Below are 24,098 nucleotides of genomic sequence, written 5' to 3'. Positions count from 1 at the left end.
GTGTGTGGTCAAGCCGGGGCATGTGCAAGACTGACGGGGCACTGTGGTGAGGCGTCGGGTGTTGTGCCTGTTGTGTTCAACCACCCTGGAGAAACTTATCAATAAGGAAACACTTAATTAAGTCACACCAATGTTGACGAGAACAACGGTGGAAAGAAAATATATAACTTGACACTAGTTTCACTTTATAAGACCTTTGTTTGCCCCCATTTGCTTACGTCTCTTAAGTACATAATAGAAAACATCAGGAAACAACCAGACATCAGGAAACAACCAGACATCAGGAAACAACCAAACTTGCCAACAATCGTAACATTAACTTTTTCCTTTCTACACGTCCCCGAATGCTTTTTTTTATGTAGATAAAAGTATTACAAGAGTTGCGATATTAAATCCTTGCAACGAGCTAGACCAAAGAAATTAAGGCCCAAGAATATCAAAAGTACGAGATTTGACTTTTGGGAATCAACTGAGCGTCCCGTCAGCAAAGGTGCCAGATTGTCTTACTCAGCTTCATATTTACCGACTTCCGACCCAAAAACTGTCTCGTGGACCCCAATAAGGAGATTCACTTAAAAATTATCGTTAAAATAGTTCAGTCCTGATATTTCTTGGCAATAGTTAGGCGTCAGAAACCGGTAAATACTATGGTCTGAGTACGACAATCTGGCAACGGTGCGCGTCAGTACAAAACAAACCCCGAGGAGGGAGACCGCCACGCGACGCTCCCTTGAAACTCCCTCGATTACTCTTGTCCACGAAGTAAGTTGAAGGTACTCATACACTAGATATAAACAGAAGCCAGCTTGAGCATAACTATCACAAGAAAGAGAAGCCACCGTGTCAAAAAGACCTTTCTGAGGGAGTGTATTCTTGCGTTGCCTAAGAAGCTTCGAACCGGCTCGCCCAAACGCTTCGACGCAACGTTGCCAGGTTATCGTACTCAAGAGCCTCTTATTTACCGGTTTCTGGCCTTTAGATGTCGCCAAGAAACACTAATTATTAACCATTTAAACGATAATCATGTATAAAGGCAGTTATTTGAGTGATGAAAGCAGTTTTGGGGTCGGAAATCGGCAAACATAAGAGGCAGAGTACGACAATCTGGCATCGTTGCTTCGACGGGTCATAGACAGCGTTGCCAGATTATCGTACTCACCACATCGTCTTTATTACTTTTAAGCCTCAAACTCTCGTACCTACACAAATAACGATAGAAAATTGAAGTTTGCGTTAAAACTCCTATTTATTGATGTTTGTTTGTTTGTTTTTGCTATACTCATTGGTCAGAAACTACGAAAATGCAATGCGATGTGTACGATAATATAGTAACGGTGGTCATCGAGGAAGCTTCTCTCTCAGTCACTCTTCCGCCGCGAGTGTCGTGTGCAGCGCGTGGCCCTGGGCGGTGGCGAGGCGTGGCGGGGCCTGGACAACCCTCTGGTAGGTGGCGCAAGCGATACATTGCAGGAGAGTATAGAGAGTATCAAGCCGCCTCTCCTTCCGAAAATTACCTTATGCTCCTCCATTCTCCTATGTTGTTTACTTGGAACAATAAACTATGAATCAAGCAAACCTTTCTTCTATGCCTTCATTCTATGTTTATTTTCCTGGAGTAGAGCTTAGTGAACTTTTTTTGTCTTTGTTGCCCTTGAGCTGCTTCCCTTGCTGTAAAAAAAGGTGTAAGGTATAGTTAGCGATCGAATTTGTCTCCACAGCGGCCGTGTTTGGAGCTAAAGCCGGTGTCACGTAGCCTTGCACAATCTTTGAGGGAGGGACTCGCAGACTTGTGGCCAGTTCGACAGTCCAACACAGTCATTGTAAGCGCCCAAATCAAGCTATAATCTCCACAATGATCCGTTATTTCTACTCACTACTAGATACTAATAAAGAGATTTCCTGTGTGATATTCTAAAATTCCCTCCACATTTTTCTATCAACGCCAAACACTGGAGCTACAAGGAATTTCCGTCGTATTTTGTGTCTGGTTGGAGAGCTGACACACTTGCTGTATTGGATTGTAAAACTGTCCCTTGGCATCATTGCATGGTTGATGGTCTTACGTGGTCATTGGCCTTGTCTTAATAATTAACTTTTCCAACTTGCATTTTTCACTTAATTTATAGTGAAGAGGGAGAGGAGAGTCGCCGGATCATTGCATTTGTCATTAGTTCTTGTCATTATCTCCTATATTGCCCTGAGTCTTCGTGCACGGTGTTATAATTATCATCATTACCGTCATCATCATCATCATTGGCACTGCCTTGACCAATACCTCTCTTTCGGCCACCTCTTTTGATTCTTTTTTTTTTTTTAGGAGCAGCGAGTAGCGGGCTTTTTTTTTTATTGTTTCCTTTTTTTGTGCCCTTGAGCTGTCTCCTTTGTTGCAAAAAAAATCCTTTCATTACGCCAATTATCTTTACCGCTGGCTACCGTCTATATCTTCATTATCATATTCACTATCGTCACCATTATCACCACCACTACAGAACGAATGTAATTTTCAGTATTGTACCTGTGAGTGGTTGGTGTAATGCGCCAAGACTTCGTTAAGAGTAAGTATGGTTGGTTAACGTAAGGGTTGATTCAAATACACTTTGGTATTGTTAATGTATTCATAAATAATATTCTATAATAAATACAACGTTAGCACAATACATCATCTACGATTGCTTAGCTACAAGAGGGAGGGGAGAGTAGCTTGTTAATGAGCAGTATACAGGAGCAATTATCCAAATGGTTTTTAACTCTAATCACCATCAAGCGTTTACCCAGAATTACCAGATTTTACACGAACAAAAATCTGTATCATTAAATTTTGGTTAGCCTAGTCTGTTAGGGTATCACTAGGTTCATAATAGTGTATCATCAAGAAGCAAGAAGACAAGGGAACAGGTGATGGGTACTTGGCCAACTAAAACTAAAGTCCTATAGTTAGGTGGGAATAAGTTGTTACCTTTGGAACTGTTTTCTGAGCCACTGTGAAAGGATGACTAAAGAAAGAAATATGGGGAAAACTTCCTCATACGGGGCTGATTCGATGTCTAAGGAACAAGAGAAAAATATTTAAGAAAAAGAATCCTATTGCAGGGCTGATTCATAAGACCTTTAGAACACTTAATAGAACCCCACGTCAAAATCCTGATGTAAAAGAAGCATAGATGAACCGAGCTCACTTAGTCATAAATTTGGCTTGGTGTGGAGCAGCTGTTCACCTCGGCACAGTGCATGTTGTATGAGGGCAAAAGAAAGTAAATCTTTTGAACTAAGAAATTCGTGTTAACATTATCATTAAGAATGTCCGAATTCTTAGTGATTCAAACTGTGACATTATATGGCTTAATATTCCTTAGGCTCCTCTAGATTCATGTTCGTGGCTCCTCGGCCTGCTCCTGATGGGTGTGTGTCGTGTAAAGAGAACCACCGAAAGGCTTCGGCGCTACAGCTGATTAACACTTGACAAACATGGCGTCACCAAAGGTCACTAGAATAGTTTCATCCCGTCGTAGCCCGGCAAGGGCTCGGCGGCGGGGTGGATACTACGAGGTCCGCCAGAGCTGCCCTGGCAGGCAGCCTGCTGCTGGGGGCGGCAGGGCGTGGCAGGGCGGGTCGGTGGCGGCGGAGGTGGGGTGGGCGGTCACGGGCCAGAGGGTGGCTGGGGCAGGGAGAGCAATGCTTTAATAAATATTCATGTTGGTTAAACTTGATTTTCTTACCTTATGTTCTCATGATCGAGTGAAAGCTATTTTGAAAATTGAGTAGAAAGCCTTTGATGAATCCTTCTTAAACTAAGGATACAATCAAAGTGAACAGCAAACAAGCATGCTCGTGTAATGGTGGTGGTCAGCGAGATGAGAGCTGTGCGAGGGACCGTCTGCCTTACCCTGGGGTGGTGCGGGGCCTCAAGGGTTGTCTGTCTGTCTGATGGTCGTTTCGTCAGGGAGGATGTTCTTAGATTTTCACTCCGTATTTTCCTGCATCTCAAAGGTATTATTTCCTTCACAAGTATCAATTGTCTGGAAATTTTCAGTCCGTTTCTAATAAGCACGTAAATATACAACTTGCGGCACTTTACAGAATGAAAATGCTGCCAGTATCATGATTTACTTCAACTGAAAGTCACACACACAAAAAAAGGATTGAAGTCTCGAGCACAATGTTCTTCCTCTCTGAAGGTTCAAACGACTCGGTAAATCAACTTTCGCCGTCTTGTCAAAAGCGTCGTCGTTGTCATCGCTGCTGCGTCATCGTCGTCGTCTTCATAAGAGTAGTAGTAGAAGTAGTGGTAATAGCAGTAGTAGAAGCAGCAGTAGCCATGTGGGTCGTGCAGGGATCACAATCACAGAAGCGCCGTAGTTTTGGCACTCAGTGGTTCAGCAAATTAAAGGCTGCGCTGCCCCGCCACGAGCGTATGTACAACTCTGATTATCATTTATTCCCTACAAGCTATTCGTGGAGGCTTATTTCCCCCGCCTGGCAGCAGTGATCCCCAGCCTGGGGTGCGGCGTCTCCTGGGGGAGGGAAACGCCTATACGCCATTAGAGGGTGGGAGTTGAGGCGTGTCCGCTATATTGTTCCTTTCACGTAGCGGAGTCACGTTCTTTGAGTCCTCGCTTGGGGCTCACTTTTATCACTACTTATAAAGGCGTCATGTTTGTTGTGTCATCCGATTAGGGGTGGGAGAGGGGAGGGAGGGTGTGGCTTGGATGAAGAAAAATGTGTGTAGGGGTGTAGCTTGGTGGATGTGGTTGTGATGTAGAAAAAAATATCCACTTAGGGGGGAGGGAAAGGGGGTAGCTTGGTGGATGTGGTTGTGATGTAGAAAAAAAATATCCACTTAGAGGGAGGGAAAGAGAGATAGCTTAATGGGTGTGGATTTGGCGAAGAAAAATCAGTTTAAAATAAAGAAAAGATAGAGATGGAGAAAAGAAATGTGTTGGGGAGGGGGAGAGGAGGAGGTGGGGGGACTTGGTGGGGTGGTTATGCTAAAGAAAAAATGTGGGGGTGGGGGGTTACCTACGTGTGGGGGGGTGGATGAGTGGGTGGTTTGTTGGGTGTGGTTTTGACACAGAAAAAAAAAAAACTAATAAATGTGTACAGATTATTCAGCATTATTTTTTTAGTGGGTGTGGGAGTGGGTGGGTGTGTGGGTGTGAGTGGGTGAGTGTGCTTAGGCTGTCGGGTGGATTCATGGTGTGTTTTGGATGACAACAACAAACAAAACGACAAAACACACACCTAACATTTTTTTTTTTTTACCTCAGCGTGACAATTATTAAGAACCCAACTCAAGGGACGCGGCTCAAACCAAAGAGGAACAAAAAATAAGCTGGGGGTCACTGTTGCTTCCTCACACTACCATTAATCAGTAAAAAAATAAAAGCTAAACCCGACCCTTAACTTAACAATATTTACACAACGTGGATAATATGTTAAACTAAAGCAGAATATATATGTCATTAACGCGGGGGAGAACTATAAGAAAAATCCTCTCGCTAGCTATATCCTCTCGTCCTTCCCCACCACAGACTCGAGGGCTAATGCTACGGAGGGGAGCGCTGAGGCCATGCGCACCTATACAGTATGCTCCCAGCTTTTCATCCTCCCCCTCCCTCTCTCTCCCTGTTTTCACGTATCTAGTGACAGAGGAGGAGCACTGAGGCCACGCGCAGCTAAAGCGTATGCTCAAGCTTTTCATCCTCCCCCTCTCTCTCTCCCTGTTTTCACGTATCTAGTTACAGAGGAGGAGCACTGAGGCCACGCGCAGCTATAACGTATTCTAACTTTATAACATCCCCCTTCGTCCCTCTCCCCGTTTTGATATCACAGCGCCTTCAGGAAACACACGGCACCCCGCACCCTGCAGCCGATCCTTACGAGCTCTATTCAGCCTGCCGGTAGTATCTGCCTCGGAACCGTCCGAAGCCCGGTCGTCGCCTCCTGCCTGGTCGTCGGCGCCTGAGCGGGTAGTCCTCGTAGAAGTAGTCGGCGGCAGGTGCGTACGGGTCCAGCACCTGGCGACGGGGGGAAAGGAAGAGCTTGGCGGGTTAGGGCACAGAACTTATTGCTTACTTAGAACTTAGAACTAATTTAGAACTTAACCGCAGAACACTACTTTTTTAGAACTTGGAACTAATTTAGAACTTAGACCGCAGAACACTACTTTTTTAGAACTTGGAGCACAGAACTTAGGACTCGAATGCGGGAAAGCTAGATAAATAAATATAAAGATAATAGATGCTAATTATAGTAGAAAGGTTATTTAAAGCTTATTCCACACTCCAGCACCCGTGTAAATAAAGGCTGTACACCAGAATGGAAAATATGAAGACTGAAGATTGCGAAGTATGTATATCAGAAGGGGAAAATGAATGGTGTTACTATTGACATACTCGTACATACACCTGATTAGTAGTGTGTGTGTGTGTGTGTGTGTGTGTGTGTGCACGTACCCGGTGGGGGAGCGTCGGGGGGCCGTACACGGGGATGGGGCTTCCCACGCCGTACACTCGCTGGACGTCGCCGAACGCCCCTGTAGGCGGCGAGTAGCTGTAGCCGGAGGGGGAGTAGGCAGAGGTCGGGGCCGCGTAGTCGGGCTTCGGGGTGGCGTAGCCGGTGGTAGGGGCGGCGGCGGGGTGGTCCTCGGCGGGGTACACGGTGGGGTCGGGCATGTAGGGGGAGGTGTGGGCCCTATGCAGCACGCCGCCGTACGAGGCCACCTGCGGCGGGCGCCTCCCGGCGACCTTGTACTCAATGTCGTACTCCGGCTCTTCGTAGCTCGACTTGGGCGGCGCCTTGTACTCCGTCTTCGGCGGCGTGTAATCGTAGCCGGAAGCCTTGGGTTCCTCGTAGCTGGTCTTCGGCGGCGCCTTGTACTCCGGCTCGGGCGCCTTGTACTCCGGCTCAGGGGCCTTGTAAGCTGGCTCTGGTGCCTTGTACTCTGGCTCAGGGGCCTTGTACTCCGGCTCGGGTGCCTTGTACTCTGGTTCTGGCGCCTTGTAGGATGCCTCTGGCGCCTTGTATTCTGTCTTGGGCGGGCTGTAGTCGTAGCCTGCTGGCTCCTTGTGCTCATCGTAGCTAGACTTAGGTGGCGCCTTGTACTCCGGCTCAGGCGCCTTGTAGGATGCCTCAGGTGCCTTGTAGGATGCCTCTGGTGCCTTGTAGGATGCCTCAGGTGCCTTGTAGGATGCCTCAGGCGCCTTGTAGGATGCCTCTGGTGCCTTGTAGGATGCCTCAGGTGCCTTGTAGGATGCCTCAGGTGCCTTGTAGGATGCCTCTGGTGCCTTGTAGGATGCCTCTGGTGCCTTGTAGGATGCCTCAGGCGCCTTGTAGGATGCCTCTGGTGCCTTGTAGGATGCCTCTGGTGCCTTGTAGGATGCCTCAGGCGCCTTGTAGGATGCCTCTGGTGCCTTGTAGGATGCCTCTGGTGCCTTGTAGGATGCCTCTGGTGCCTTGTACTCCGTCTTGGGCGGGCTGTAGTCGTAGCCTGCTGGCTCCTTGTGCTCATCGTAGCTAGACTTAGGTGGCGCCTTGTACTCCGGCTCAGGCGCCTTGTAGGATGCCTCAGGCGCCTTGTAGGATGCTTCTGGTGCCTTGTAGGATGCCTCAGGTGCCTTGTACTCCGTCTTGGGGGGGGTGTAATCGTACCCGGCTGGTTTGTGTTCGTCGTAGCTAGACTTGGGCGGCGCCTTGTACTCCGGCTCTGGCGCCTTGTAGGCTGGCTCTGGTGCCTTGTAGGATGCCTCTGGCGCCTTGTAGGATGCCTCAGGTGCCTTGTACTCCGTCTTGGGCGGGCTGTAGTCGTAGCCTGCTGGCTCCTTGTGCTCATCGTAGCTAGACTTGGGCGGCGCCTTGTACTCCGGCTCTGGTGCCTTGTAGGATGCCTCTGGTGCCTTGTAGGATGCTTCTGGTGCCTTGTAGGATGCCTCAGGTGCCTTGTAGGATGCCTCTGGTGCCTTGTAGGATGCCTCAGGTGCCTTGTACTCCGTCTTGGGGGGGGTGTAATCGTACCCGGCTGGTTTGTGTTCGTCGTAGCTAGACTTGGGCGGCGCCTTGTACTCCGGCTCTGGCGCCTTGTAGGCTGGCTCTGGTGCCTTGTAGGATGCCTCTGGTGCCTTGTACTCCGTCTTGGGCGGGCTGTAGTCGTAGCCCCCGGGCTCCTTGTAGTCGTACCCTGCCGGCTCCTTGTGTTCGTCGTAGCTGGACTTTGGCGGCGCCTTGTACTCTGGCTCTGGCGCCTTGTAGGATGCCTCTGGTGCCTTGTAGGATGCCTCTGGTGCCTTGTAGGATGCCTCAGGTGCCTTGTAGGATGCCTCTGGTGCCTTGTAGGATGCCTCTGGTGCCTTGTAGGATGCCTCTGGTGCCTTGTAGGATGCCTCAGGTGCCTTGTAGGATGCCTCTGGTGCCTTGTAGGATGCTTCTGGTGCCTTGTAGGATGCCTCTGGTGCCTTGTAGGATGCCTCAGGTGCCTTGTACTCCGTCTTGGGGGGGGTGTAATCGTACCCGGCTGGTTTGTGTTCGTCGTAGCTGGACTTGGGCGGCGCCTTGTACTCCGGCTCTGGCGCCTTGTACTCTGGCTCAGGCGCCTTGTACTCCGTCTTGGGCGGGCTGTAGTCGTAGCCCCCGGGCTCCTTGTAGTCGTAGCCAGCAGGCTCCTTGTGTTCGTCGTAGCTGGACTTGGGCGGCGCCTTGTACTCTGGCTCGGGCGCCTTGTAGGCTGGCTCCGGGGCCTTGTAGGCTGGCTCAGGCGCCTTGTACTCTGTCTTGGGCGGGGTGTAGTCATAGCCCCCGGGCTCCTTGTAGTCGTAACCGTCGGGCTCCTTGTAGTCGTAACCGTCGGGCTCCTTGTGCTCGTCGTAGCTGGACTTGGGCGGGGCGTGGCCGTGGGCGCCCTTATTGAGCCAGTGGACGTAGTTGTACTCCGGCAGCAGCGTGATGTCCTCGGCGTAGGGCGTGGTGGCGGGCGGCACGTAGCCCGGCCGGATGGTGGTGGAGTAGGAGGGGTCGCGGATGCTGTAGCCCCCGTAGTGCGTCGGCGGAAGGTACTTGCTCTTGGGCGCCTCGTAGCTCGTCTCTGCCTTGGGGGCTACGTACCTCGTCTCTGCCTTAGGGGCTACGTAGCTTGTCTCTGCCTTGGGGGCTACGTAGGCTGCCTCCACTTTGGGGGCTACGTAGGCTGCCTCCACCTTAGGGGGTATGTAAGCCTTGGGGGCTACATAAGCCGACTCAACTTTGGGGGCTACGTAGTCTGACTTGGGAGCCTCGTAGCTGGTCTCCGCCTTGGGGGCTACGTAGTCAGATTTAGGAGCCTCGTAGCTGGTCTCCGCCTTGGGGGCCTGGTAGCCGGCGTCCGGCGCCTTGTACTGCGTCTTCGGGGGAAGGTAGCCACCTCTCGAGGGCTCGTTGTAGGAGTAGCCAGCGGGCTCGTCGTAGGAATAACCCCCTGGAGCGTCGTAGGAGTAGCCCGGGGTGAGGGGGCTGGAATGCGGCAGGATGGGGGGGAAGTGCACCGAGAGGGGGATATGGGCCATGTCTTGGTGGTGGTGGCCCCCTCCTCCTCCTCCAAGCTTGTCCGCCCTCCTCCGTTTCCTCCTGAGTGGCGTTGTGTCTCTGTTCTCCTCGAAGGTGTCAACGTCGGGAAAGCCCAGCTGGGAGGGCGTTAGCTCGGGCAGGTCCAGGGTGAAGGCGTCATCGTCGAACCCTCGCGTCGGGAAGCCCACCTGTTCGGCGTCCAGCGTGATGCGGCCGCTCCCGAACGCCAGGTTGTCGCCGCGGGTCCCGATGGCCGCCAGGGACGCCACACAGGCCACCGCCGCCCACCACCGCTCCTGCAACACACACAGAACACACCACATGAGCCACACGCCACCAGGAACAGGGTGATTAGTTGCTAGGGTGAAAATCGTGCGCCGTCCGCCTTCCGAGTGTTCCCAAACCTCATGCAGTGTTTAATGGCCGTTTAATTCGTCCTCGCCGCGAGTTTCACCTCCCTCACCAAGCCATCCACACACATCCCTCCGCCATTACCGAGGAGAAACTCACTTATTTGCTTCTCGTCAACAGCATCCATTACGGTTAAGACTTCGTAATGGGATGCTGAGATGACCACATTTTGCTTGCTTGTTCCTGGTGCGTGTGAGAGTGTGTGGGTGGGTGGTTGTGGGTGTGGGTGGGTGGGTGAGTGGATGTGGGTGGTTGTTGGTGTGGGTGGGTGAGTGGGTGGATGTGGGTGGGTGTGAAGTACCGTAATGCAAAAACGGTGGTAAATATGCTTGATGGCTCATTGATGTTCCACGCGCAGAGGCAGTGAAAGCCGTCGGCGTGTTGTGGTCGACGGCCCCGCCACGCTGACCACACGGTGCCGCTCCCTCCTTTCCCTCCCTCAGAGCCTCCCTTCCTTCGCCCCTCCAACACCCTCGCCCTCCTAGCATGTATCACCACTCCCCACCGCCTCAATCACTTTCCGTTTCCTAGTCTAATCAACTCCTGATGCTCTTCTCTTTTTTTTTGGTACAATTTCAACCACGCCGCTGCCGACCGACACCGCCCAATGCGCATCGCCTGACATCCGCCTGCTGCCTCTCACTTTCAAATCAAACCAACTGTTGCTCGTAGTAACTCACCGTCCCTCTTCTGTTTTTGTAATCGCATCCACTTAGTGTTCAGAACCGAGTCAGCGGCGTTTGGTGAAAGGGAGGAAGGTTAGGAAGAAGACGGAAGCAAGTGGGTCAGTCAGCATCAGACGTCCTTCCCTGCAGCCCGCGAGTCGAGCATAAGAAGGAAGGAAGGGGGCGGGGGGCGACCTTTTGTGGGATGCAGATATTGAAAACCGCAAGGAGAGAGCGAGAGAGAGAGAGAGAGAGAGAGAGGAAGGAGATAGGGACGGTTGATAAGTTGCAGGAAGGAAGAAAGGGAAAAGGAAAGGGTAGGAGAGAGAGAGAGAGAGAGAGAGAGATATCGTTAATTCGTGACTTGATTCGTCTTAAGTCATTTCGGCGTTCTTCAGGGAGACAAACAAAGCTAAGAAGGATTAAGCTAACATTCTAACACACCTCTAACGTGATACTCAAAGGTTCAGATCCTTAATTAAACGTATCGGGCTCACATTACGACTATTTTCCAAGGCCTCAGAGAACACTAACCGGGTCGTCGTAGGTGATTTTCCCGTTCGTGGTGCAGAGGTCGAGTAAAACTATCACTGGGATCAAAAAAATGTCCATAAAAAGCCCAGCAATTTGTACGAGAGTCTTTTCAAACATGTGAACTGAGGAAACCAATCTTGTGCCCCTTCATCGTCCACGGCCTGGCGAAGCGGGGAAGAGATTTGAAGAGGAGAGAAGAGAACAGAACAGAAGATAAGAGAATTTAAAAGGAGGAGAGAAGAGAAGAGAAGAGAAGGGAGGGGAAGGGAAGGGAAGGGAAGGGAAAGGAAGGGAAGGGAAGGAGAGCAGAGAAGAGAAGAGAAGAGAATGGAAGGGACGGGAAGGGGAGGGGAGGGGAGTGAAGGGAAAGAGAGAAGATAATGGAAGGGAAGGGAAGGGAAAGGAAGAGAAGGGAAAGAAAGAAGAGAAGGGAAGGGAAGAGAATGGAAGGGAAGGGAAGGGAGGGGAGGGGAGCGAAGGGAAGGGAAGAGAATGGAAGGGAAGGGACGGGAAGAACAGGGAACAAGTGTCGCAACCAGGTGCTGTGTTTGGCTAATTTTTTCCCGCGGTTAATCTTCCCGCGTGGAATTCGTGTTTTCCCAGAGAGGCGCATGACCGTGGCCTTCCTTATTTGCATAGAGTCGCGTGTCATTTTTTCTCTCCTCGTTATCTTGAGGTTAAAAACTGTGATGACTTCGGGGAGCGGAGGGAAAGTGAGCCATTACCTCCACCGCGACGCCAAGGCTGTGCTGGGTTGGGGGGAGGGAAGGGCCGACCCCCCAGCCACGACGGGCCCTCACACACATGCCACCAAGACACTGCGATTACTGCTACAACTATTATTACTGCTACTACTACTACTACTACTACTACGCATCATTGTCGTTTGCTCAAATCGATAATCTGGCAACGGTGAGTCCGACACAAATATGAAGTCGGTTTGGGTGGGTCCCGAACTTCTGCTACTGTGCCGCGTCACCCCCAGTACGTCACGCTCTCCCTTTTAATTATGTAACCTACGTACTATTTGAAATGTGGTCGGTGTGTTAGACGCTTCCACCTCTCACAACAACTGTTTCCCAAGGCAGAAAAGGAGATTAATCGGATTTTCATGAGTGTTTTTTTCACTTTCATGGTGCAGAAGGGTCAAACTTTTTTTTTTTTACTAGAAAGGAGACAGTTCAAGGGCGTGAAAAAAAAATAATAATGAAAAAAAGGCCCGCTACTTGCTGCTCCCGAATAGAGTATATAGGAATGGCCAAAAAGAGAGGTCAATTTCGGGAGGAGAGGTGTCGAGGAAATACTACCACAAGGGTCATAAAACTACCCATGGAAATGCCCACAACTCCTACCAAAGCCATGTCAAATAAGTGTATCTGGGCCCCGAAATGTTTAATAATACAACCCACAGAGTGTATCAAATATTCTGTAAACATTAAATAAAGAAAAATGGCAGCGCTATGACCAGGGAACTCCCCGATCGCCCCGCCCAGACTGATTTATTATTATTGTTACTAATACTATTATTATTATCTTAATTGGTGTCGTTCTTATCACCACACTCATTACTCTTGCTGTTGGTTATCCTCTGTGTTTAAAGGGAAGGGACATATGAGCTTAGATTTGTTTGCTGTGAGCCTGTGAATGTAAGACTTTATTTTCCTTCTCGTGTTTAAAGGGAAGGGATATATGAGCTTGGATTTGTTTGCTGTGACTGTAAGACTTTATTTTCCTTCTCGTGTTTAAAGGGAAGGGATATATGAGCTTGGATTTGTTTGCTGTGACTGTAAGACTTTATTTTCCTTCTCGTGTTTAAAGGGAAGGGATATATGAGCTTGGATTTGTTTGCTGTGACTGTAAGACTTTATTTTCCTTCTCGTGTTTAAAGGGAAGGGATATATGAGCTTGGATTTGTTTGCTGTGAATGTAAGACTTTATTTTCCTTCTCGTGTTTAAAGGGAAGGGATATATGAGCTTGGATGTGTTTGCTGTGAATGTAAGACTTTATTTTCCTTCTCGTGTTTAAAGGGAAGGGATATATGAGCTTGGATTTGTTTGCTGTGACTGTAAGACTTTATTTTCCTTCTCGTGTTTAAAGGGAAGGGATATATGAGCTTAAATTTGTTTGCTATGACTGTAAGACTTTATTTTCCTTCTCGTGTTTAAAGGGAAGGGATATATGAGCTTAGATTTGTTTGCTGTGAATGTAAGACTTTATTTTCCTTCTCGTGTTTGGAGGGCAGATAGATGTTAACGTCTGACTACGGGCGTGTTAACTAACCACCACACCGCGGAAATTAGCGTCGCCGGCTCTTTATTAGATTTGGGAGCAAAGTTTTTCTCCTCTTCTGCCTTTACCGCCGCTCGTTGCCTTGTTAGCGGCCTTTAACGGGGGTGTTGCGGTGATGGATGTGGGGTTGAGTGTTCCCTCCACCCCGCCCCGCTACGAGACAGGGAGGTGGAGTTTGTTTTCCTTCTCGAGTTTGAAGGGAAGAGAAATGCGAGGTTTGATTTCTTTGAGCGGTTTTTCCTACTCGTGTTTGAAGGGAAGAGATAAATGTGTGTTTTGGTGTGTTAGATATCCTGTAAGGGGTCAGTTTATCTTCGCGAATTTGAAAGGAAAAGAAATGTGAGTTTTGGCTTTTATGAGATGGTAGTAAGGCTTTGTTCTCCTCGAGCTCAAGAAGAAGAGAAATATGAGTTTTGGCTTTTATGAGATGGTAGTAAGGCTTTGTTGTCCTCGAGCTCAAGAAGAAGAGAAATATGAGTTTTGGCTTTTATGTTATGGTTGTAAGGCTTCGTTTTCCTCTTCGAGCTCAAAAAGAAATATGAGTTTTGGCTTATTTGATAATTGTATATAGTAAAGCTTCGTTCTTCTCCTCGAGCTCAAAAGGAAGAGAAATATTAGTTTTGGCTTTTGTGATATGGAAGTAAGGCTTTGTTTCCCTCCTCGAGCTCAAAAAGAAGAGAAATATTAGTTTTGGCTTTTGTGATATGGTAGTAAAGAGGCTTTGTTTTTCTCTTTGAGCTCAATGGGAAGAGAAATGTGAGTTTTGGTTTGTCTGACATGGTTTGAAGAGTTAATATTTCTTCTCTATGTTTGAAGGGAAGCGAGAAATGTGAGGTTTAGGTGTATTTGATATGGATGAAAGGCTTATATGTATTCTCTACGTAAGAAGGAAGATATAAATATGAGGTTTGGTGTGTTTGATATAGATATAAGGCATTGTTTTTATTCTCCATGATATAAAGGAAGAGATAAATGTGAGGTGGGGTGTTTTTTATATGGATAGAAGGCTTCGTTTTCCCTCAAGCTTGAAAGGGAAAAGAATCTTGAGGTTTGGTTTTGATGGCTATGAATGGAAGGGTTAGTTTAACTTTTCGGGATTGAAGGGAAAAAGAATTGTGAGTTTTGGTTTGGTTGTTATGACAGGAAGGGTTATTTTTTTTTTTTTTCGGGATTGAAGGAAAAAAGAATAGTGTGAGTTTTGGTTTGATTGATATAACTGTAAGTGTTTATATTCCTCGAGTTTAAAGGGAGGAAAGAAATGCGAGCTTTGGTGTCTATATATATATGACTGCAAGGCTTTACTTTCCTTTCTCGAGTTTGAAGGGGAAAAGAATTGTGTGAGTTTTGGTTTGATTGATATAACTGTAAGGGTTTATATTCCTCGAGTTTAAAGGGAGGAAAGAAATGCGAGCTTTGGTGTTTATATATATATGGCTGAAAGGCTTTACTTTCCTTTCTCGAGTTTGAAAGGAAAAAGAATAGTGTGAGTTTTGGTTTGATTGACATAGCTGTTAGGGTTTATATTCCTCGAGTTTGAAGAGAGGAAAGAAATGCGAGTTTTAGTGTCTATATATATGGCTGAAAGGCTTTTGTTTCCTTTCTCGAGTTTGAAAGGAAAAAGAATAGTGTGAGTTTTGGTTTGATTGATATAACTGTAAGGGTTTATATTCCTCGAGTTTGAAGAGAGGAAAGAAATACGAGTTTTGGTGTCTATATATATATGGCTGAAAGGCTTTACTTTCCTTTCTCGAGTTTGAAGGGAAAAAGAATTGTGTGAGTTTTGGTTTGATTGACATAGCTGTAAGGGTTTATATTCCTCGAGTTTGAAGGGAGGAAAGAAATACGAGTTTTGGTGTCTATATATATGGCTGCAAGGCTTTACTTTCCTTTCTCGAGTTTGAAGGGAAAAAGAATTGTGTGAGTTTTGGTTTGATTGATATAACTGTAAGGGTTTATATTCCTCGAGTTTAAAGGGAGGAAAGAAATACGAGTTTTTGGTGTCTTATATATGGCTGAAAGGCTTTTGTTTCCTTTCTCGAGTTTGAAGAGGAGAGAGATGCGATTTTTGGCAGGTTCGACAGGGCTGCAGGGCTTTACTTTTCCTTGAGTTTGCTTGTCAGGTTGTTGTTGTTGAGGCAGTGTCGTGTCATTCTCTCTCTCTCTACTATTGTGTGTGTGTCGTGCGGCTCCGGTAAGCGCATCGTAAATAGTAATAGCTTGTTGGCTTGCTGGTGTTTCCCCGCTGTCATTGCTACGTCATGGCGCTCTGAGGGTGTTGGGACCATGCCGACCTCATCCTCTGCTCCTTTCTCCTCCTCTTCTTCCTTCTCCTCCTCCTCCTCCTCCTCGGGGCTAGGTGTAAGTATGACGTTTATGATTTGTATTTGCTTGGCCCTTTTATCATCTCTCCTCCGCCTCCTCCTTCTCCTAGTCATCTTCAAAATCCTCTTCTTCTTCCTCTTCCTCCTCCTCCTCCTCCTCCTCGGGGCTAGGTGTAAATGTGACGTTTATGATTTGTATTTGCTTGGCCCTTTTATCATCTCTCCTCCGCATCCTCCTCCTCTTCCTCCTCCTCATAATCATTATCATCCTCTTCTTCCTCCTCCTCCTCTTCCTCCTCTGGGCTATTATAGTTGTAATGAAACGCTATCACATGTGTTGGATTTGCTTGGCTCTTTATCATCTCTTCTTCTTCGTCTTCTCCTTCTCTTCCTCCTCCGTCTCCTCCTCTTCTGCCTCCTCCTCAGGGCTATTGTAGTTAAACGTTGATCATTTGTATGCTTGATTTCCTGACCGTCTAATATCTCTCCTCTTCCTCCTCTTTATTCTTCCTTCTTCCTATACCTTCCCGTCTCCCCCCCACAACCCAAACCACCTCCTCCTCAAGCCCTCTTCCACCTGTCATCCCTCTCTACCACTCCCTCCCATTCCCTTCCCTTTCCCTTTACGAACCATCCTTCCCTAATTTCCCTTGCTCTCTCTCCTTTCTCCCGGGAAGTCATACCATCTGTCTCTCCGCATCTTCCCCTCCCCTCCTTTCTCTCTCCTTCTCCCTCTCCCTCTCTCTCCTCCGGGCACACCGACACACACTTACGCAATTGGACCTCAAGGTAACACTGACCCCCAAGCTGGTCCCGCCCTTCGCCCGCGTCGCCGCCCGGAGCGCACGCAGAAGACGCCGCAAGGGAGGGAGGGAGTGTTACGTGTTTCGCTCTCGTTTCGCCTTTGTTTTGCTTGTTTTGAGGATCGGTTTGGTGTTAATGTGTGAGTGTTTGAGGTTATGTTTTCGTGTTTATTGTTTTTTTGTGTTGTGGTTTGATTTTGTTTTGTTTTTCGTGTGGGTTGTCATAGCATGGAGTGGAGTAGAAGTTGTAGTAGTAGCTGTGATAATGGTAATAGTAGTGGTAGTAGTAATAGAAGTAGAAGTAGGAGGAGGAGGAGGAGTTATGTGAATGAGAAAATGAAATACGATGAAGAAAAGAATGAGGAGAATGAAAAAGGAAAGGAGGAGGAGGAGGAGGAGAAGGAGGAGGAGGAGAAGGAGGAGGAGGAGTTATGTGAATCAGAAAACGAAATACGAGAATGAGACAAGAATGAGGAGAATGGAGAAGGAAAGAAGAAGGAGGAGGAGAAGGATGATGAGGAGGAGTTATGTGAATGAGAATAGGAAAGACGATGAAGACTGAAGAGAATGAAAAAGGAAAGAAGGAGGAGGAATAGAATAGAATAGAATAGAGGAGGAGGAGGAGGAGGAGGAGGAGGAATTATATGAATGGGAAAACAAGAATGAGGAGAATGAAAAGGAAATAAATTGTATAAGAAGGAAAAAAAATAAAGAAAGGCCCACAGGATCACGTATGAGCTAAATATTGAAGACAAATGTGCATGGAGGAGAAAAGTGGATGTGATTTTCTGGAAGCGTGTGAAGGCGCCCCAAGCAAAGACTTATTGGCGTGAAGGAATGCGAGAGGAGGCGTTGCAATGATGGGTTGAACAACGCTCCATAACACTTGATGCGGTGAGGAAAGGAAGATAAGTGTGTGAGAGTGTGTGTGTGTGTGTGTGTGTGTGTGTGTGTGTGTGTGTGTGTGTGTGTGTGTGTGTGTGTGTGTGTGTGTGTGTGTGTGTGTTCTGGTTCCTTGGTGGTGACTGATGAGAGAGAGAGTGAGAGAGAGAGAGGTAGAAAAAAAAGTCAGGTTAAGAGGGTAGAAAATTAAGATATATACGTCTAGTCAAGTCTACCATTCGTCTACCATTTGTCCTGGATGGTAATACTGCTTGATACCACCACCATCACCACCACCATCATCACCTCTACCACCTCCACCACCACCACCTCCACCACCACTACCATCTCCCCCTACCACCGCCACGTGTTTAATAAAAAAAAAAATATTGTTGTTGTGTTTTCTGTATGATTCTGAAACTTCTTGGTAATAAACAAATCTGTATTAAGCAAAACCATGTCAAACCACCACCACCACCACCATCACCACCGTCGCCACCACCACCATCTCCACCACCTCCACATCTACTACTACTACTACTACTACTACCATTTCATACAGACAACATACACAAATATTAAGTAAAAAAAAAAAAAAGTTACGTGTCGTTAGTCGGTTAGTGGATCCATTGATGTCTCCTCCCTTACTACTACTACTACTACTACTACTACTACTACTACTACTACTACTACTACTACTACCATTTCATACAGACATACATACACAAATATTAAGTAAAAAAATTAAATAAAAAGTTACGTGTCGTTAGTCAGTTAGTGGATGCATTGATGTCTCCTCCCTTACTACTACTACTACTACTACTACTACTACTACCATTTCATACAGACATACATACACAAATATTAAGTAAAAAAAATAATAAAAAAAGTTACGTGTCGTTAGTCAGTTAGTGGATGCATTGATGTCTCCTCCCTTACTACTACTACTACTACTACTACTACCATTTCATACAGACATACATACACAAATATTAAGTAAAAAAAATAAATAAAAAGTTACGTGTCGTTAGTCAGTTAGTGGATGCATTGATGTCTCCGCCCTTCCTCCTCCTCCTCCTCCTCCTCCTCCTCCTCCTCCTCCGCGGGTCCAGTAAATTGCTACCCACCGCAAGGTCGCCTGATCGCGGGGTTGCTCTTATTACCCCCCCCATCACCCCCCCTCACCCCCTTCACCCCCCTTAGTCCCCTCTTAGCCCCCCTTCCCCTTAGCCCCCTCTCACCACCCTAAGTTAGCCTCCCTTTCCCCCCTCAGCAACCCCTTCTTTACCTCCCTCCCCTCTTCTCCCCTCACCCTCTCCCCTCATCATCCCCTCACCTCACCCTCAAGAAACCACCTCCGTCTTCTCTCCCCTCCACCTTCACCCCCCTTCACCTCTCCCCCACCTTACCTCTCTCCTCTCCCCTCACCTTCCTCTCCCCCTCAAAAATCCACCTCCGTCATACCTCTCCTCCATCACCCCTGCACCCCCTCCCCTCTCCACCATCTTACCTTCCTCCCCTTCCACCTTCTTCCCTCATCACCCCTCTCTCCCCCTTCACCCTCCATCACACACTTCACTTTTCTCCCATTTCTCCCACTTCCACCTCGTCATCCTTTCACTAATAACCTTCCCCCCTTCCCCTCCTCCCCCCCCCCGCTAATTACCCACCCCTTCACCCTCTTTCACCTCCCTCTCCCCTTACAGACTATGAGAATGGTAGTTTTGTCACACCTTCTACGTGTTTGATATATATTTTCCTCTAAATAAGCCGTCATCTAACCCTTCCCCTTCCCCTTCATCCATTTATAACAACGTGAGGTAAAGGACGTGAGATGAGAGAGAGAGGGAGAGAGAGAAGAGGAGGAGGAGGAGGGTTGAAACAGAGGGAGGGGTGGAGACAGAAGGACGGATGGAGGTGGAGAGAGGGGAACAGACAGGGAAGGGCACGGAAGAGGTGGAGGGTGGAGAGAGGAGGTGGAGTAGGGGTGGAAGAAGACCTAATGATGCTAATTGAACGTCTGTGTGGGTGAATGTATTGTGTTGTGAGATGGTGGATTTGTGTTGCCTAGAGTTGTGTTGAGGTGGATGGGGTGGAAAGAATGTTGGTGGATGTGTTGGGTGGAGGGAGAGAAGTGATGGAAGGAGGTGAATGTGGAGGCGAGGAATGTGGGAGAGAAGAGGTGGATGAACGTGAATGTGGATGTGATGAGAATAAAGAGAAGGTGAATGTGGAGAGAAGAAGTGGATGGACGTGAATGTGGAATTGATGAGGAAGGCCTACGTGGTGGAAGAGAGTTAATGTGGATGGGGAGAGAGCTAGAGAGAAAGAAGAAAAAAAAGACGAAAGGAGATGATGGTGGATGTTTTGTGTGGAGAGGGATGTGGAAAGAGATGGTGGAGTTATGGGTGGATAAAAGTAGTGGAGTGGAGAGAAGTGGAAGGTGGTGGTGGATGCGATGGATGAAGAGAGAGAAATGGTGGGTGTTCTGAGTAAAGAGAAGTGGATGAGGATGATGGATGCGATGGGTGGAGAGAAATAGTGGAAGGAGGAAGAGGTGGAGGTGCTGAGTAGAGAGAGAGAGAGAGAGAGAGAGAGAGAGAGAGAGAGAGAGAGAGAGAGAGAGAGAGAGAGAAAGTAGAAAATAAAAGAAATAAACAGGTTAAGAGGATAGATAATTAAGATATATATGTCTAGTTAAGTCTTCCAATCGTCTTCCAGCACCGAGGAGACAACAAACAAACTCTGCCATACATCAAAAACAACACACAATCACACGTAAGACCAAACACCACACAAACATCATCTCCAAACACCAGCAAGCGAATCTAACACCACAAAAGGATTCACTTACCGCCTCAAACACGACAAAATAATATAGACACTCCAAACACCACACAAACAACATCTCCAAACACCAGCAAGCGAATCTAACACCACAAAAAGATTCACTTATCGCCTCAAACACTGACAAAATAATATAGACACCCCTTAAAGACAATAGATAAAGAAAACGAGAAAATAAAGACGCCTGACAGTTCAAAACGCTCGTAGTGGTAATGGGCGAGGAGGCGGTGGAGGAGAGAGGGGGTAGGGGTGGGGGAAGGGGTGTTAATGCAATGGGGGGAAGGGGGAGGGGTGGCAATCTCAGCAGTGGAGGGGAACTGATGGTGGGGGAAGCTAACGATGACTGGCCACGGTGGAAATAATAATGTGGGGAGTGAAGGAAGAGGAGGGGGAAGAGGGGAGGAGGAGGAGGAGGAGGAGGAGGAGGAGGAGGAGGAGGAGGAGAGCAGCAAAGTGATGGGAGTTTGACCACGACGGCGCGTGTCATCCCGAGAAAAAAATAAAATAAATAAGTTAAATAAAGAAAGACAGAAAGAAAGGGAAGAAGATTAAAATAGTATTGTGCGTGCGAGCGAGCGAGCGTGCGAACAGAGAGAGAGAGAGAGAGAGAGATGAAAAAAATAAACAAACTCCCCCTCTAAAAACAACAAAAAATATAAAAAAAACAGACCTGGACGCAATAAAATGATGAGAATGTTACTATGCAAACACCGACGACACTCGCAAACACATTCACTCTGCAAGGCCGTGTGTGTGTGTGTGTGTGTGTGTGTGTGTGTTGTTTTGTCATGACTTATGCCTAACCCATCTTGCTTCCTCTCCTGCCTTGTGTGTGTGTGTGTGTGTGTGTGTGTGTGTGTTCACCGTAACCCATCAATCAGACGTTCAGACAGACATACAATTTTCAGCGTTGCATGAATCAGGAATCTTGTCACTGAGTTAGGTATCGTAGAAGGAAACCTCATTATCAGTAAGGGAGGTCAAAGGACATTAGATCGTTGTGGAGAAGAAGGGACGAAAGGGGAATACTATTTTTTTTACAGCAAAGGAGACAGCACAAGGGCACACAAAAAAAGGAAACAATAAAAAAAAGCCCGCTACTCGCTGCTCCTGTAAAGAATCGGAAGAGGTGGCCGAGAGAGCGGTCATTTACGTGGGAAGAGGTGTCCTGATACCTTCCTCTTGAATGAGTTACAGAGCTAATTCTCGTACAAGGACACTTCATTATCAGTATGGGAGGTTAAAAGACGTTAGACCATTGTGGAGAAGGTACGAAAAGGGGGATAACTAACAGGGAGATTAAAGATTATAGCGATGTGGGGAGGAGGGACGAAGGGGAGATGAGCAATGAGGGGAAAGCTGAAGATGAGATGAGATGAGAGAAAAAAAAAAGCTTCACATTCCCATAAGACAAATATACATCAGGTTAGCAGGTGCTTGATTAATGAGATGAGGAGCAGGTGAGGTTGGGTAGGGTACAGGTGTGTGAGGGGGAGGGGGAGGGGGCAAACAGACAGGTAGACAGACAGACAGATAGACAAAGCAAACGACAGATACGCAAGACAGAGACGCACGCAAACAGACACACAGAAAGACATGCAGACAGAGGAATTAACAAACGCATAAACAGGCAAATAAGCAAACAAGCATATGGACGGAAAGAGAAAGAAGGGAGGGATGAAAAACGAGAGTAAGAAGGCGCAGGTGACGGGCGTAAAAGTGGATTCTCGGAGCGTCAGGTGGTGAACAGCTGGTTGACTCTCCCCCTCCTCCTCCTCCTCCTCCTCGGCCACTCTCTTCGCTCGTTCACATATCATTTTCATTTTTCTGTCGCCGTTCTTTCATTTACCGTCGTCATCCTCATCATCTCATCACATTCACGCCTCACTTTCTCTTTCTGTCGTATCTCGTGATTTATTTGTCTTTGGTTCAGTTCCGTTTTCTGTTGGTAATCGTGTTTTAATCGTGTTTTCAGTTCGTCAGTCAGAATTTTTTTTTTTATGCTTTTTTTTTCAGTCCGTCAGTCAGTCTTCAATTTCCGTTTCCTAATCATGTTTTATTCGTGTTTTCAGGTCGTCAGTCTGTCACTCGTCTCTCGTGTGTTTCTTCTCCCCGTGTTTGTAAGTATAATCGTTTTGAAAGCATCTCGCAACACACACACACACACACACACACACACACACACACACACACACACACACACACACATCACACATCACTAACCATATTCTGAAGGCTCCGAAGACGTTCCCTTGTGTGTTCGTTCGTTCGTGTCCGGCCTTTCCAGCAACACAAAAAGGGCCCCTTAATCAAGAGGCCTCCAAACTGCCACAAGTATCAACACACACAGTCAGCAGAAACACTTTGTAATCCCTCAATGTTCTCCGGTTCCTTCGTTAACAACTGCGTCAGTGTCCGCGCGAGTCTTTCCTTCTTTGGGAGTTCGATGTCGCCCGAGTTCGAGTGCTCCGTTTTCTTCACATCAGGTGGTCGTCACAAGCCCCTGCTCCTGCCGCACTGAGCTGCTGGGGGCGCTTATTTGCGTTATATAGCTGGGCGTGGAGTGCCGTGAGACTGGGAAGGAGTCGGGGGCGGGGCGGCGAGGTGAGAGTGAGGGCGGGACGAGGGTGCCTGAAGGAGACCGCGAGGGGGAAGGCTGAGTGGGGAGGCTGATGGATGTGGCGGATTGATGTCGTGGTGAAGGGCTGGTGGTGGTGGTGATGGTGGTGGTGTCAGGGCGGAGGTGAAGGTTGTGTGGTGCAGGTTAGAGGATGAGAGGTGTGAGTGAGTAATGAATAGCAGAAGCGAGATAACGAGGGATTAATTAATAGAGCTTAGAAGTGAGTACCATAGGAGACGGTGGACGCCTCTTGTGCTGGTGAAAGATTGTATGGTGCAGGTTACAGAGTGAGAGGTGTTAGTAGCGGGGATGTAGAGAGATAACGAGGGATTAACAAACCTTAGGAGTACCATGGGAGAGGATGGACGCCTCTTGTGGTGGTGAAGGGCCGGTGGTGGTGGTGTCAGGGCGGAGGTAAAGATTGTATGGTGCAGGTTACAGAGTGAGAGATATTAGTAGCGGGGATGTAGAGAGATAACGAGGGATTAACAAACCTTAGGAGTACCATTGGAGAGGGTGGACGCCTCTCGTGTTGTTGTTGGTGGTGGTGGTGTCGAGGCGGAGGTGAAGGGTGCGTGGTGCAAGTTAAGGGATGAGAGGCTGTGAGTAGTAAGTAGTATTAGTGACATAACGAGGAATTAAAAGAGATTATACGAGTAAATACCACGGTCGCAAATGGACGGATAATATGTTGGGCAGCATGTGGCGTGATTTCTTTTTACAGTAAAGGAGGAAGCTCAAGAGAAGTAAAAATTAGACAGAAATGCCCGCTGGCTTATGTTGACTCTGCAAATAATTGAGAGGGGTCAAAATCGAGCGGAGAGGTGTTTTGATTTCCCCTCTTGAATGCATTGGAGCTGGCGTGAGGATATCGAAAGTATAAAAACACAATCACATATTAGTTATAGAGGTGAGGTTGAGGGTTTGTTTGGGGGGTAATTATATGTATGTTATGTCTGGAGCCTGAGGACCATATTATTAAACCTTTCGGAGCCCAAACACACAGGACTTTCGTAGGAGTGAGGGCATTTCCAGGGGGAGTTTAATGGCCCTGGTGGTAGTTTGACCCTTCTTCTGTACCGTGACCCTAAAAAAGCACTCATGAGAAACATTTGAAACATCTGAAACATTTTATTATACTTACAATTTGTTTATCTCCTTTTCCTGATCTCCTTTTCGATCTTTGGAAGTAAT

At 47.6% G+C, this 24,098-nt stretch overlaps 1 protein-coding gene across 1 annotated transcript; it reads right to left on the bottom strand.

Moving 5' to 3' along the window:
• Positions 1–2,603: 2,603 nt before the first annotated feature.
• On the bottom strand, positions 2,604–22,887 carry LOC126984116 (uncharacterized). The gene is made up of 4 exons (XM_050837501.1): positions 22,508–22,887; positions 6,453–9,827; positions 5,878–6,014; positions 2,604–3,655 (listed from the first exon to the last, which is right to left on the bottom strand). The coding sequence occupies exons 1-3, from the start codon at positions 22,508–22,510 to the stop codon at positions 5,883–5,885; spliced, it is 3,510 nt and encodes a 1,169-aa protein (XP_050693458.1). The 5' UTR covers positions 22,511–22,887; the 3' UTR covers positions 2,604–3,655; positions 5,878–5,882.
• Between the last annotated feature and the right edge of the window lie 1,211 nt (positions 22,888–24,098).

The sequence above is a fragment of the Eriocheir sinensis genome, chromosome 56 (genome assembly GCF_024679095.1).
Source record: "Eriocheir sinensis breed Jianghai 21 chromosome 56, ASM2467909v1, whole genome shotgun sequence".
NCBI lineage: Eukaryota > Metazoa > Arthropoda > Malacostraca > Decapoda > Varunidae > Eriocheir > Eriocheir sinensis.
The sequence above is the reverse complement of the archived record's forward strand: the minus strand, read 5'-3'. Positions and strand labels throughout refer to the sequence as shown.